At 37.1% G+C, this 15,923-nt stretch overlaps 2 protein-coding genes across 4 annotated transcripts in view; one reads left to right on the forward strand and one right to left on the reverse strand.

Annotated features, from left to right (window-relative positions):
- The window catches only part of Ten-a (tenascin accessory), a 244,158-nt gene extending 233,104 nt beyond the window's left edge, over positions 1 to 11,054 (forward strand). For all 3 annotated transcript variants that reach the window (XM_066391157.1, XM_066391159.1, XM_066391158.1), the window contains 17 exons: positions 80 to 331; positions 775 to 952; positions 1,612 to 1,947; positions 3,392 to 3,632; positions 3,709 to 3,871; positions 4,093 to 4,282; positions 4,497 to 4,944; positions 5,004 to 5,242; positions 5,301 to 5,449; positions 5,502 to 5,810; positions 5,859 to 6,010; positions 6,064 to 6,231; positions 6,294 to 6,494; positions 6,554 to 6,884; positions 6,942 to 7,119; positions 7,173 to 7,815; positions 7,869 to 11,054. In XM_066391157.1, the coding sequence (XP_066247254.1) occupies positions 80 to 331; positions 775 to 952; positions 1,612 to 1,947; positions 3,392 to 3,632; positions 3,709 to 3,871; positions 4,093 to 4,282; positions 4,497 to 4,944; positions 5,004 to 5,242; positions 5,301 to 5,449; positions 5,502 to 5,810; positions 5,859 to 6,010; positions 6,064 to 6,231; positions 6,294 to 6,494; positions 6,554 to 6,884; positions 6,942 to 7,119; positions 7,173 to 7,815; positions 7,869 to 8,217 (4,527 nt within the window). In that variant the 3' untranslated portion in view covers positions 8,218 to 11,054. The remainder of the gene's footprint in view (positions 1 to 79; positions 332 to 774; positions 953 to 1,611; positions 1,948 to 3,391; positions 3,633 to 3,708; positions 3,872 to 4,092; positions 4,283 to 4,496; positions 4,945 to 5,003; positions 5,243 to 5,300; positions 5,450 to 5,501; positions 5,811 to 5,858; positions 6,011 to 6,063; positions 6,232 to 6,293; positions 6,495 to 6,553; positions 6,885 to 6,941; positions 7,120 to 7,172; positions 7,816 to 7,868) is intronic.
- Positions 11,055 to 11,122: 68 nt separating this feature from the next.
- LOC136409571 (acyl-CoA:lysophosphatidylglycerol acyltransferase 1-like) lies at positions 11,123 to 15,741 on the reverse strand. Its single transcript, XM_066391168.1, has 7 exons — positions 15,414 to 15,741; positions 15,184 to 15,347; positions 14,160 to 14,368; positions 13,735 to 13,949; positions 13,405 to 13,669; positions 13,157 to 13,346; positions 11,123 to 13,106 (listed from the first exon to the last, which is right to left on the reverse strand). The coding sequence occupies exons 2-7, from the start codon at positions 15,192 to 15,194 to the stop codon at positions 12,893 to 12,895; spliced, it is 1,104 nt and encodes a 367-aa protein (XP_066247265.1). The 5' UTR covers positions 15,195 to 15,347; positions 15,414 to 15,741; the 3' UTR covers positions 11,123 to 12,892.
- Between the last annotated feature and the right edge of the window lie 182 nt (positions 15,742 to 15,923).

Below are 15,923 nucleotides of genomic sequence, written 5' to 3' on the forward strand. Positions count from 1 at the left end.
GTAAATTTCACTTTGCGAATGTCATATCTCTAGAACGTTTTAATTGCCCTATGACATGAGGTTTTAATAACTGTTTCAGGTGGTTGGAAACGGGGAGAGATGCATCCCGGGGGATGACACTGCATGCGGGGACGAGGGTCCAGCAAAATATGCTAGACTGGCCCACCCTAAGGGAATTGCAATTGCAGTCGATGGTACCATGTATGTCGCCGATGGAACCAACATAAGAGCGGTGGACCAAAAGGGTGTTATTCATACTTTAATTGGCAATCATGGGCATCACAACCATTGGATACCTATTCCTTGTACTGGAGCGATTTCCGCCAATCAGGTAAAGAGCGAGGTTCGGTGTAATCCTCGAGAAAGTAACTTTTCCCATTGGGATCCTAATGAAAATTACTACTCCATCAAACATTATATCAAAAATCCAGTTGGGTCGTCTAACACCAAAAGTTAAATTGCCTATTTCATTCGGTTTCCATGTTTGCAACTTTCCCCTTAATGACGCATTAGCCCTTTAATTTAATTTAACCGTCTGGGTCTCAAAAATTAATTGAATTGCATTCTGCCATTTTGTATTCGAAAGTTGGATTGGATTTGCGGGATTGTAACACTGTGCCGGTTTCCGTTAATTGTTTTCTGATTCATTTATAATTCCGTGCGAAAAGCAGTCTCGAAGGGTTTCAATTTGATTAAACTTATTAAAATCTAAACAGATGTTTAATTAGTTTAATTTAATTATGTAAGTCACATAATTGGAAATGTTCTCTTTAGGCACAGCTTCAGTGGCCCACAGGACTGACTTTGAGTCCATTGGATGGTTCAATCCACTTCATCGACGACCGTTTAATTCTAAAGCTAACACCCGAAATGAAAGTTTCAGTAGTTGCAGGAGCACCTCTGCATTGTCGCAAAGGTTCAAATGGCACCACTGCAACTGAAAACGAATTAGGTAAGCCTGAAATAATATCAAATTTCGCATCATCCCACATACATTTTTTAAGAATTTTCCTATTTTGGATTGAATTGCGCCTTTGCACAACCGTTTCGGGCACAATTTTAAAGCATATTCGTGGAGCACATGTCGGGGCACTTTTTTTAAAGGGAGACACTAGACTTTCCAATGTTTTGCACCTCAAATAGCATTTTTTTTTCACTTTCTCGAATTCCCCTGGCCTTTTGTGAAATTGTCCATTCGCACAGTCATTTCGGGCATAATTTAAAAAAATATTCCACAAGAGGGATTTTTCCACTTTTCACCACGCTAATTGACTCGATTCACTTTCCTCAGCTTTTTTTAAATGTGCCTTTTCCATGGCGTCGCCTTTTTGCACACGCATTCCGAGCATAACATATTCTATTCTGGGCACATATCAGCACAATTCATCGATATAGATATTTTAAAATTTTCATATCACCTCCGGCGATTCGGAAAATCCCGCTCCGCGATACTCAAAATTGTCGGCAATAACGTAAATTCCTATAGTTGCGCGACATTTTATATCTTTGCATACAAAGGAAATATTTACCTAAAACATAGCTCCATAAAACAGCAATCAAACCCCCCTTGGAGGAAGGAAGTAATAATTCACGGTTGCATTTACTTTTCAGGTACAGTGCTCGCTCTAGCGTTCAACCCCAACGGCGACCTCTACATAGCGGAGTCAGACACTCGTAATACATATTATGTTCGCCTCATAGATACAGCTGGAAAAATTACCCATTTTGCTGGCAAACTGCAGCCCAAAGACAGGAAATGCCAATGTTCCGTGAACACCACCACGGCGAATCCAGTGAGGAACAGCAGAGATTTGCAGGAATGTCCTTGTGCCGTTGCCGATGACACGACAAATAACGCCGAGACTTTATTGTCTTCGAATGCTGTTTTCCAAACCATATCCGCTATCGGCGTTTCACCTGGAGGAGTTCTTCATGTAGCCGACCAAGGTAAGTGGCCTGTTAAAACTCCCCCATTTTCGAGATATACGAGGATAGTCCCAGAAGTACATAAGCTGACATGTAGATGGCGACTTTCTGTTAAAAATGTGCGTATATCACAAAGACCTAACCTTAAAAAGCTAATATCAGAAGTTTAAGGGCGCTACGTTGATTTGCGATTGTTTTGGAGCCGTTTTTACTGAATGCTTTTAGAAATTTTGAGAACATGGAAAAAATTGGCCATCGACATTGAATACTTTCATTTGAATGGTCTTAGTCCGTCCAACATCAAAGCGAAGTTAGATGCTGCTCTGCGGGAATCTGGACCTTCGTTAACAACTGTAAAATATTAGGTGGCAGAGTTTAAATGCGGTCGTAGAAGTTCCCAAGACAAACTCTGTAGTGGTCAACTCAATGAGGTGACCACTCCAGAAATTGCGGTGAAAATCCACAAAGCTGTACTGGAAGATCGTCGGTTAGAATTGCGCTAGTTAGCAGATATGATATGCATTTCAAAAAGTATTGTACATCGCATTTTGACCGATCAATCGCATATGAGAAAGCTGTGCTCAAGATGGACGTCGCGACTTCTCAAAGTTGAATAAAAACAGCGTTGTGCTGTTTCAAGGGAATGTTTGGCAAAATTTAGCGGCAATAAAGCCGACTTTTTCGTTAATTCATAATTATAGATGAAACATAGGTCCATCATTTTACACTTGAGACAAAAAAGCAGTTAAAACAGTAGAGTCAAAGGGGAGAATCAGCTTCAAAGGAAGCCAAAACCGTTCCACCTGCAGGAAAGGTGATGGCGTCAGTGTTTTGGGATACACGTGGGATAATTTTAGTTACTATTTCCCTAAAGGAAAAACAATAAACAGAATATTATAGAAATTTATTGCAGCGTTTGAGCGAAGAATTTAGGAAAAAGCGACCGCGTTTAGCGAAAAAGAAAGTCTTGTTTCATCAAGACCACTCACCGGTCCACACTTCCGTCATTGCGATGGCCAAAATCAATTAACTCGATTTCGAATTTTTTCTTCACCCACCCTATTCGCCAGATTTAGCCTCCTCAGATTATTTTCTATTTTCAAACTTGAAAAAGTGGCTCGATGGAAAGAGATTTGCCAATAATGAAGAGGTGGGAGTTGAAGCCTATTTTGAAACATTTGAAAAAACGAACGAATTAAAGTAGAAAGTCAATAAGTCATTTAAAAAAAGCAATTGAATATCCATGAAAAAGAACTGAACGATGCTATTAAATTCAAAACTGTTTAAAAAGAAGTTATTTGAACTGTTAGTCGATTCGGAACCATACTCTTACTATCAGGAATACTATCGGGCTGTTAGTATGTAATAAAAAACTTGGTATTATTTTGCTATATCTTTTTACTGTCAGAAAAATTATTATATACATATATTATACAAGATATGCATATATTCTTTGTTTTTCCAGGGTCTCTTCACATATTGGCCCTAGAACATTACCTCCCCACCCACGATGAAAACGGAGAGTTTCGAATCCCTTATCCCTCTTCAGGAGAAATCTACGTGTTCAATCGATACGGCCAACATGTGCAAACTAAAGACTTGGCGAGTGACAAAACCAGATACTCATTTTTATATTCTAAAAACACCAGTTTCGGAAAGCTCTCCACTGTAACTGACAGTTCTGGCAATAAAATCCAGTTTTTGAGGTAGGCTTGCAAAAATATTATCCAGAATCCGACATCTCGATAAGGCGCCTTATAATCTTCCTTTAATCCATTCCAGGGATTACTCTAATGCCGTGAGCTCGATAGAAAATACCCAGGACCACAAGTCGGAGTTGAAGATGTCTGGAATGGGTTATTTGTCGAAACTAAGCGAGAAAGGACGTTCCGAGATCGAATTGGATTACGACCAAAACACAGGGCTTCTGTTAAGTCGTAGCGGGGTAAGTGCACTGTTTCCAGACGAAGTTTTAAGTGCAATTGGATGCTTATTATAAGACTAGTTCCCGAAGGAATAATAATTACTGGGGACGGAATTAAGGGAAACTTGACCTAAATTAGGCTTTGTGGAAAGTCAGGTCCGATTTCTTAGATTCAATTAAGCTATAAAGAAACAAGCAAGAATGGAAAAGTCGATTTTAATGTTTTTTTTCTGGTGTTTTAGGGAAGCGATACAATTGTGTACCAATACGACAGCCTAGGGAGAGCCACAGGTGTAATTTTACCCAGTGGGGAAACTCTTCAATTAAATTCGAAAATGTCGACTACCGAAGGTTTGGAAGTGTCCGTCAGTCATCCCCCAACTCTATTGAATATTCATGGGAAATCCAACAAGCAAGTCATTCTAATTGATGGTAAGTTCTTGACGTGCGTTTTAATAATTACGCAGCAAGTTTTTCCAGTGTTTGAAATATCAGTGACTAATATTGTAGCCATAGCTTTCAGTGAAAGAGGTACCTGCTTCGCCTCTAATAATATGCCCGATTATAACTGATGAATGACGAATAACTTCTGTTCCAGCGATTAAACTAATGCTAAAACGAATTTTAATCAGCAATCAACTTTTAGGAGCCGAAATCACCAAGGCAGTGACTCTAACAAACTCCACGGTGGCTCTAAAAACTGCTGCCGATAGCAAACTGGAAATCTGCGCCATAGAGCGACACCCGCTTCTGGAAGCCTCCCTCCCAATTGAGGCAGAGCTCCTTCCAGTTTGGTCCCGACAAACAACCACTTTCGGAGAGGGCCTCGTTAACGTTATGTCAACCTCCTTCAGCTTGGTAGGGGATGTGCGAAACCCCCAGCAAACTCTCTACAGGGAAATCCTTGTAAACCGCAGCAAAGTCTTAGGCATTGAGTTTGACCAATTTACCAGCAAAGAGACATTTTTCGATTATGAGAAACTGCCACTCATGACTATTACCTATGATCCTGCTGGACTGCCCCTTACTTACTCCCCCTATAATGGGGCTGAAGTATTGAACATTACATATGACAGTTTTAATAGAATTGATGGGTAAGCAAAGAGGGATGCTTTGAAGGAATTAATTTGATATGTGTTGATGTGGGATTTAGGTGGAGGTGGGGACTTTCCCAGCTTAAGTTCAGCTATGACCGCCACGGCCTGTTGTCAGAGATAACTAGTCCGCAGGACGGAATTAGAATATTTAGTTATGACGATACCAACATGCTCACCAAAATCACTCTCGCGAGTCAAAGACACTTCCTTTTAACATACGACGATAATGGAGGTTTAAGGCATGTAACTCTGCCCAGTGGAACCAAGCATTCTTTCGCCCTGCAACCATCTTTAGGTAAAGAAAGTTAACCGAGTCATATTTTCTAACTGTCCGAGAATCATTAATATTCCAGGCATCATTAGGGTGGTGTACACCCCACCAGGAAGCCCTAGATCATACCTCCAACACTTCTGTAATGCGGGAAAGCTGCTGCAAACCATTTTTCCGGGAGAAGGAGTGCGAATTGTGTATCGCTACTATGAGAGTGGAAAACTCAAGGAGGTAAGAAGATCTCATTCCCAATGACCTGTTAACTCAAATTCTGCAACTGCAGGTTGTTCATGGAGATGGAAAGTCTCTTTATACCTACTCAGAAACAACAGGAATGCCCACTCAAGTGAGTCACTTGGAAAAGGATTTAGAATACCAATGGGACTACCAATTCGTCAGCGGACTCATGATGGAAGAGCGAATCAATTTTGGTGCCAAAACGGGTCTCAGCAATGCCAAATTTACGTACGACTATGACAATAACTACCGACTTGTGAATTTGCAAGGGAGGATCGGAGGACAGAACTTACCTCTCTTCAACTTGGCTTACAATTTTAAAACTGGGGCCGCGGAACAAATTGGTCCGTTTAAGGTAATATAAAAATACTGCAAAATCCCAAATCTACATATCTGTTTTAAGATAATCAAACTCAAAGCCAACGAGACACAAGTCTATGATGGAACGGCGTTGTTCTCTTCAGTGCAGAATTCGCGATTCTTGGAGTCTAGAGTGGCCTTAACGATACATGGAATGGAGGTGTTTAGGATGGAATTCAACCATGACCTCCATGGGTGAGATAATCTATAACTGTTTATAAATTAAGGTGAGATGGTAAGTGTTTCAGGCGTATTGCACAAACGAGAACTTACACCAAGAATGTTGGCGTTAACACCTATACTAATATCAAGAATTACACTTGGGACTGTGATGGGCAGCTGCTGGGAGTTGAGGCTCAGGAACCATGGGGATTTAGGTACGACGATAATGGGAATATGTTGTCGTTAACTTATAGGTAGGTAGCATGGCCAGGAATTTTTGAAAAATTTTAAATTCTTGTTAATTTCTTTGCTTCAGGGGCAACACTATTCCAATGGAGTACAATAGCATGGACCGAATTATCAAATTTGGTGAGGGGCAATATAAATATGATAGTAGAGGGTTGGTGGTGCAGAATGCAAGGGAGGAGAAATTCCATTATAACGCCAAAGGACTATTGGCTAGGGCTACCAAGAGAGGACGGTTTGATGTTAGATATTTCTATGACCACAATGATCGGTAATTAAAAATGTTTTTAATTAGTGAAGCGATCTTCTTTCAAATTGTTTCTCTTTCAGATTGATTGTTAGGAAAGATAATTTCGGCAACATAACACAATTTTTCTACAACAACGACGAACAGCCTCGGGAAGTCAGCCAAATCTATTCTCCTCGCGATGGCAAACTAATGTCCCTAGTGTACGATAACAGAGGACACTTAATCTACGCCCAAGTGTATCGACATAAATATTACATTGCCACTGACCAATGTGGGACTCCAGTAATGATCTTTAATCAATATGGAGAGGCGATTAGGGAGATTATGAGGTCCCCCTATGGACACATAGTATACGACTCCAATCCGTACCTGTACCTACCCATAGATTTCTGTGGAGGAATACTAGATCAAGTAAATGCACAGTTAGTATAAATTGTGAAACATTCTTGATACTATTAAATTGTTAAGGTAACGTCCCTGGTGCACATGACCAATGGCAAAGTGTATGATCCATTAATAGGACAATGGATGTCGCCGCTGTGGGAGAACGTCCTGGAAAGAGTGGCTACACCTACTCAGATGCATTTGTACAGATTTAACGGGAATGACCCCATTAATATGGGTATTGATCGAGATATTCCTAGAGGTAAATCCTTCAAACCTTTTAAATTTTGTGCTATCAAAATTGTTTCTTTCTAGATCACATAGATTGGATGAAGAAAATCGGCTTTAATCTAAAAAGCTTAGCTCCTCAACTCTTCATGGATACTCTGCCGGGAGGGCCTATGCCGCCCTCATTAAACGACAAATTCTCCTGGAAACCCACTGAAGTCATCACCAGTCAACTCACTTCAGAGCAATCTACTGAGGCTGAATCCGGATTTTTAGCTCACATCAATGCTAGAAGAATGGAAAGTGCCAGGCAGCTGAGCGTATACTCGAAATCCGCTCTCAAGACCGATGCCATAGACCTTGTTCCAAAGAAGATTGGGGCTTCGTCAGACCCTCCCTTTGGAAGAGGAATTTTAGTATCAAAATCTGACTCCGGAGAGGCCATAGTATCAAGTGTACCAGCTGCAAATCCCATATACAGCGATGTGTACACCTCAGTGTTTAACCGGTCGTATTTGCTGTCCTTCTTCTTCGTGGTCCACAGTAACCAGCAGGACGCTTTCTATTTTATTAAGAAAGACAGCTGGAAAATCAATGATGACAAGGCGCAGTTGAAGAGACTGCAAGGGCAAGTCAATACCACCTTCCACGAGAACGTGCGAGAAAACGGGAGCGGAAATAATTATTTTGATGTGAAGATTCACGGTTCAAATGTCGTAATTAATCTAAGGTAAAACTGTATTATAATCGTTGAGAAATCTTCACATATATAATTTACGTTAGATATGGTACGACTCTGGAGAAAGAAAAGCAACGTTTGCTCCATCACGCCAAACTCTCGGCAATCCGAAAGGCCTGGCATAAAGAAAAAGAAGCATCCAAGGGCGGTTTCAATGGAGGCGTGGATTGGTCTCAATCCGAAATCGAAGAACTTATGAAGAACGGCAACATTGCCAACTATGAAGGTCAATACATTCACGATGTTCAACAGTACCCAGAACTAGCAGAAGATCCGTACAACATAAGATTTGTGAAGAAACAGAGCGAAGCATCGAAAAAAGGCCGTCGAAAACGAGAAGTCAAACGAATAGGCTGTCCCAGTTCTTGGTGGTTAACTTGGAGTGAGTGCTAGTGCCATAAACTCAAACTTGAGATAGGGATAAGATTATTCAATTACTAAGTGTGATGTACCAAAGAAATTAAAAAGCTTACCTTTAGGATGGTCGTTGGGAACCGGTTTAAGGCTAAATCGTTTTGTTTGTACTCCATTATAGTAAGTCGTGGAAGGAATTTTGTTGCGGGTGCAAACAAGATCACTGAGGTCGAACGATTCTTGTAAGTATTTTGCTTACCTGCTTTATAAATTGTAAATACTACCTATAAAATTCAACTTCTGTGACAAATTCTACATTAAGAAGGCTCGTTCCAACGACCAAATTTTCTAATCTTCGTAAGTATTTTATACCAAAATAAATACCAAAGTCTATTTGTGTAATTTCCAAGATGCCAAAAAGTGTATATTATTTATTTACAATTTGTTACCTATGTATGTGATTCGGTTTGGCACACTCTGTCCGACAAAATAATGTGAATTTTTATATTAACTTGACTGATATAATACTCGCGCAAAGTGTATCAAACGTTTTGTATTATAGATCGTAATTATTAAGACACAGCTAAGCGGCTGCGGGAAAATTTGTGGAAGTATAGATATTTCTAGAACGAAAATTCATGATGAAAGCAGAACAACAGAAATACCTATTAATTAATGATTTTTTTATTAAAATTTTGTCTGGGAAAATATCGTCCTTAAAACCTAGAAATGGACTAGTGGATAGTCTCTCTATTTTTCAGAGGTCTTATATCTATGTAGGTAAAACCAGTTCAAGTGGAAACATAGAAATTGTGCAAGTGAGAGAAGGGCCGCACAAAGTTCAATATACCTGAGGCAAAGACCAACAAGTTGTGAGGCTGGCGGCTGACGTGGGCGGAGTCGTTTCGGCGTTTGCCGGATCTCTCACCGTTTCAGAATTTTTACTCATAATAAGTTCTAGCGACGGTTTAAATTAGTTTCTAATTTTTACTTATTTATAAATTATTGCACATTTCCCCATTATAGCATAATTTAGTTACGTAATTAATGAATATGATGATCTTAATTCGCTAATATTTGGACATTTTTTCATTATCTTTTAATGGGTCGAAGACTTAGCCGGTAGCGCTGGTCTCTCGAAACTTATTTACTGTTTAAAACGATGTTCATTCCTAATCGGCTGTCGCATGAGGAATGTTAAATGCATCAGTTAATTCCATAAAAACAATGCGTAAATACTCGCATTTATGCAAATTTTAATTTTTCATCGCGATTCTTTTGCTCCGATATTAAAAAAAATCTATCGTCCTGAAGGCAGCCAAATCGATTTTAATCTGAACATCGAAGGGGAGGCGCTGTCCAAACTAACTCCTCCCACTTCATTGTTTCTCTCTGTTGGAGGCATATTAAAGCTTATGCGACCTCTCTCCTACTTATACAATTCGTATGTTTGTACTTGAACTGATCTTACCTGTGTGTAAAATTGACAATATATTCGTAATTTGAGCCTCAACTTTAAACGAGAGTTGAAACGTCTCATTCACCATTTCGATCAAAAAACATTATGCCTTAACACGATAAAACAATAATTATAAATTCTCTGTGACAACGGTAAAAAATATTGTCATTCGCCATTCTAGCAGGACAACAAGCCTTGGATTATTTGAATTTTGGAAATATCTTATATTTCTAAAGTCTGGTCGTATACCTTCAGTTTGAACTCCACCTGAAGATAAACTCAAAACTGTGACTGATGTTCAATGGGATACGTCAAATCTAGAGCTTAAATTTCGGATCGGGTTTAAACCTGAGCTATACAATCCGGCCTAAAAGGGATAAATCAAAAATCGGTTTTCGAATAGAAATTTGGGGTCTGGCAGGCAAAAATATCGTTCTGGAAATATCTCTTTTGGCTAATTATAGCGCAGTGTTTATTGCTATAAGCAAGAGGCGAATCTCTTTAGTGAATGGTATCAAAAAATACTAAAAATTTGTAAATATAGTCCAGTTATTAACTTTTTAATAATTTTAAAATTAAAAAAACGAATTTATCTTAGATAGGGAGAGAATAAAAATTATTAATCGTATATGAATACTTATATGTTGTATTGCTTTTTATTTATATATAAAATATCATTGTGACTGATATACGTTTCCAAAAATATTACTATTATGAGTGAGTAGTAAATTATTTTGGGCTAAAATTGGGAAACAATTACCAAAAAAGATCATTAGCCCAAAAGTCTCAATAGCAAAAATCTTTTATCTGCTATGTACCTTGCGATTTTTGTAACCTCACGTTTTACTTTGTTAATAGACTAAGAAATTTATAAGAAAGTATATTTTTCACTCTAAACCCTGCCTGCCACATAGTATATTGGAAATAAGTGTGCTCCTCGTTATACTACTGGGCGTTTATCCAGGATACATGTAATTATTTACCTAAGTGTTATATATGTTGTCACCGAATATGCTTTTTTGAGGCTCATTGTTTAGTTGAGGTTTGAAATGTGCAAGGAAATGATCCTGATTTTATCTATGATTTCACTGTTACCAGCTAAATCAATAGATCTACAAATTACAATGAATTTCAACGTCTAATCATAGGTCTAAACATTGTCATTTCCCCCTAAAACGACGCTGTAAATGTAGGTACGTCCGCAGTATTGATGATTTAATAATAATAGTTACCGATAACTGTTTATATTACTGACTGGTGTTGCTGTTCCTGAATTATTGTTTTCTAGATTTGGTTTAGGAATAACTTACTTTTGTTACCAACTATTTGCATTTCCTTTTGATTATAATCAAATGTAATGGTATTTCTTTACTCCTGGCCATTATAAATGTTTTCGAATAAACATTGTTTTTATAAATGTGTACTTTCATTATTGGGGATCCAGGAAAAAGATGACGGAATTCATGATCATGTTAACAAAACAGCTTATTGAAAAACACTCAATGCCTGACATTTATTTACAATTTTAAAAATCATACATAACATTGTTAAAAATAGTCCACTCGGTAAAACAGTGAAGCATTTTGTTCATGCACTGCGTTTTTTACAACAGACTCGGTAAATATATTATTGAATTATCCACATATTATCATTTTCAAGATGTAATGTAAATAAGATAGGTAGATCGAATTAATTTATAGCGAAACACAAATGATTGACTCGAGAAGGAAATTTAATATTCCCAAACACTTGATACACATCATTCTTGATATTTAAATATGAAAAATATCAAAATAGAATTGGGACTAAATTTGACTACTGATAAAAAAACTATATCGTTGGATTATGGCCAGAATATAATCTATTTAATATTGTTCTTTATGTGCTTTTTACGTTAGTCACAATGTAAAAATTTGAGCTATTTACAGGTGAAAAATTATACTAAATGTTTTGTCCTTTCTTGGCAGGTCAAACACAGCCTCAAATCAATTACGTGTCTGGAAAAGCTATTATTGCACTAATGTAGCAAGACACGAAGACTTCGGTTCCTGAAAAATCTACAGAACAATAGAATTGGTAAGCGTATTAAAGAGAGCTTGGATATGTAAGCCTTTTTGGTTACAGCCCATGAGGACTTAAGACACCGTTCAGTCTCATATATTTTTGGATTTTATTCATATTTTTAACATTACGGAATAATTGAATAAGAACATCTCTAGAAGTTATAAAAGACGTAAATAATTCTGCTTTTCTATCCAGTACAAAAACTACACTTTAACCTGCGAACAAAGGACTAAACTTTGAATCCGATAAATAGTTAACCAAACACTACCAATGTTTATACAGGGAGTCTTCAAAAGGCCATTTATCTAAATACAATTTAACTAGGCCAAGTTGTTGATAGTCTGACTTAGACTTGTAGTAGCCTATTACGGCCGGTCACCAACTTTCATCTAAATATAATTACGGAAAATCTCCAATTTTGGGGAGACGCAAAGAGATTCAGAATATATTTTGAAGACCGGCTTTCGGGGAAGGTGATGCTGATCTATAGTGTACCTCAGAGCTCTGTACTTTGACTAGTTCTCTTCTTCATATATGTAAATAATTTAACTTTTAATGATATTTTGAAGAGGTAATTTTTTGTGGACGACGTTACCATTCTTTGGTCCAGCTGTGACAAGTAGTGAATCAGTGATATGGTGGGCAATGATCTGCAAATGATGAATCAATGAGGAGAGGGACAACCTGGGACGGTTTAACACGACCTATATGGTAGCACATTTAAGGAAGTTGTCTAAAGGAGTGGCCACCTATCAGCTAGCTTAGATTAGAAATTGTAGATAAATTTATCCTATTCACAAACCATTTCGTGGGAAATCCCACTTTCATATTGCCAAACGCAAGGAAAGTGGGCAGTTTTTTATAGGAAATACGTTTAGCTCCATCACTCTACTTTGTGAGCTCCTAATACACTGTATGTACCAATTTGTACCAATTTTTTTGGGACACTACTGAACTCGACTTGCAATAACAAGTTTAGATAATCTAAGTAACCAAGAAATTAAGACCTCTTTAAGACAACCTGTACATGGCAAATCACTGCCGACAAAGATATAAAACATTCTTCCTAATTTCTACAAGTACCAATTCCGCTCTTACCAACGTGCATTTCTTCTTTAAACTTAAAAAAAATCTGCTGCACATTCAAATATAATACCTAACTAGCACAACCAAATACGGAATCTCCAGGTGCTAATAAACCAAAAAATAGACGCAACAGTGGTACGCAGCGACAAACATTCTCACATGCACGTAACTGGACATGATAAAAAATATATTCAGGATCAGAATCCTTAGGTAGTCTTGAATAACTGGTCTTGGTTCAAAGGTTTTTGTGCGACTGTATTCTGTGGAAATCACGCCTGTGTCGTAGAAGGATTGAAGCATTTTTTCCTTTTCTTCCCACCTAATGAAATAATATAAAAACTTGATTGACTCAATTAATCCTTGCCTCACCTCTGAAATAACCATTGAGTCATAGCTTCCGAATCCTCAGGCACTTCAGTGGCTCTATAAACTCGATAAAATAATACTGTTTTACAGGGTGGTCTGGTTCCAAACACAATGTGACTTAAGTCTATAGGAACGCCCTTTGGGTAGGCTATAGTAATATCCAGCACATATTTGATATGCGCGCGTTGGAATTCTAAAAATCTACATGTTACGCGAAAAATAGATCAATAATTGACCAGTTTTGGACTTACCTGACTTACTACTAGAGTTATTATTTACACAAGATTGAGGACTTATCGTCTTCATGATTACTTTCAAAGCTCCAACGCGCGGCAGCGATACGTTCTCGAATTTTGGTAAATTGTTTTTTTCTGCATATTTGTGCGATATGGCTTTTCGTTTACGAAGAAAGCCACCCTCAGGGAACAGCACCAACCACTTTCTTTCAAGTGGAATGTACTTGTCTACAAGATGGTGGGAAAGTTCTTCAAGAGCCCTGTCTCTATTTTCCTTTCCCTAGAACAATTTAGATAAACCAAGTTGTTATACTTTGCACTTTGGAAGGTTTAGATTGGACTTACTGACTTAATAAAAAAATCCTGATGTAAATAACTAACTACCCCAAAATTCGTATACTTAAATAGACTGTCCATAATCCATGTTATGTTAGGCAAGACTTGCTTCCTTATATTGTAACATGAAAACAAAATAGGAACATCAGCTGTTGACTGATGATTTGCTATTATAAGCGTTCGTTCATTTATACACTTTGATATGTCATCTCCAGACTCAGTCACTGTAAAACCAAAAGAAAAGGCATTGACATATGTATATCCAAAAACTGACATAAGTAAAAGATGTAATGGTTAAATTAAGGTTTTATGGGATTAGAATAGGGTTTTTGTCAAAGCACAAATACATTGATAATTTGTCCCTTTTTTCAGGAGAAAAATCAGTGCACTTGCAGCTATTATTACCTAAATACCCAGTGGCAAAACTGAGTTACCTGTGTATCCTGCAGAATCACACCATGACGCAACCATGGCCAGTAACCAATGGAACAAATATCCCTCAATTTTCCAATATAAATGGGGATGAACCCTTCTCAAGGGCCATAATAGCAGCATCCAAAGGACATAGGTCGGAATGCAGTATAAGTTATTAATTAAAATAAAACACAGCCTCAACACACTCCTGGGTAACTTTTGTAGGTTACTGAAATCAAAATTAGTTTGTAAAATCATGGTTCACTTGGGAATTAATGTTTATATTATAACCGGTTAGATATATATTGGAAAATATTTAATCTGAGACATGTGGATACTCTGTTATTAATTATACTTTATGTACTGATTACAAAACAGCATAGTGTACAAGGTCCAAATATTAAAGGCAACATCTTTAAAGTAGAGAACATTTTATCCTAAAGGACATTGACCATACTAGGTCAGTATATTTCTACTTCAAAAACTTTTTTACGAAATATCTTAAGATATCTTTGTTAAAACATTAAATCAATTTTCTTCTTGGCTTGAAAATCACTTAAATATGACCTAGGGACCTATAGGCTCCAGACTGAATAGTAAGTATTTTTGAATTTTTCTAAAATACATAAAAAAATCCATTGCTCCTTGAAATAACATAACTGTGCTGCATAATTGAGTACATGTTACTTAATGTTATCACCTTCATTATTTAATTTGATAATCTCTCTCATATATCATTCATGAATATTTAAGTTACTAATACTCTGCCTTACCTTCAAACCCCCTTACAATAGAAGGTTATATAAAGAAGTAGACATGGTGCATATTAATTCAGAATCAAATAAGAAAGAAAATATAACCAGAAAAACAAAAAATTTACATACAAAGTCTTTTTTAAATCAGGAGACTACTGAGGTAAATACAAGGGCAAATATGATTATAAAGTGTTTATAATTTATTTTACTTAGTAATATGAATACAATTAAAGTTTTGAACTAACTGCCCTATTTCTTTAATTATTAATATAATACATTAAATACTTACTTAATATCCATGCTCTTGATAACCCTTATATCATCACATACACCAAGTGGAGTACTTCAAAAATTCAAATTAATTAATTAATTAATGTATAATTTATCCCTGTATTGTTTCGAGCCTTCAATTGCTAATTGGTGTGCCATCTAAAGAGCCCATAACTTCTTAACCTGTAATCCCATAATAGGTATCATGGTCAGTTCTTCAGTTTCAGGGTAAATTTTAAGAGTACCTACCTGATTTTCTAGCTTGAAGCCATGTAATGTCTAACGATATTCCGACATCCTAATTAAATTACTTTTAAGTTTTGTGCGATCAGTACAGGTACTACCAGGGGGTACCGCCTATGTAGGATCGATTAAGGGGACAAGAGGCCTCCCCAATTCGGCTTTAATATGCAGTGCTAATTTAAATTTATCGGTGAACTTGGAACCCGCTGACGCTGCCTGCCAAAACGTTTTTTTTCGCTTGCTATTTACTACGATGAATCATGCAAAATGAAAACTCAAAAATGGAAAAAACGAGAAAACAAACTTTATGAAAACTGGAACAATGCGAACGGCGAATGACTTGTTTTGTTATGTCATATTTTTCAAAGTGTCAAACCCATCAATTTTCTTAATTACATTAATATTGTTTCGTTGTTAACTGTGGCAACAGCGCAGAGTAGTGGGTGATAATGGTGGATACCAAAAAACGTTTGATATTATCCAATTTTCTAAATTTTATTATTCATTTTTATACAA

Source organism: Euwallacea similis, chromosome 6 (genome assembly GCF_039881205.1).
Source record: "Euwallacea similis isolate ESF13 chromosome 6, ESF131.1, whole genome shotgun sequence".
Taxonomy (NCBI): domain Eukaryota; kingdom Metazoa; phylum Arthropoda; class Insecta; order Coleoptera; family Curculionidae; genus Euwallacea; species Euwallacea similis.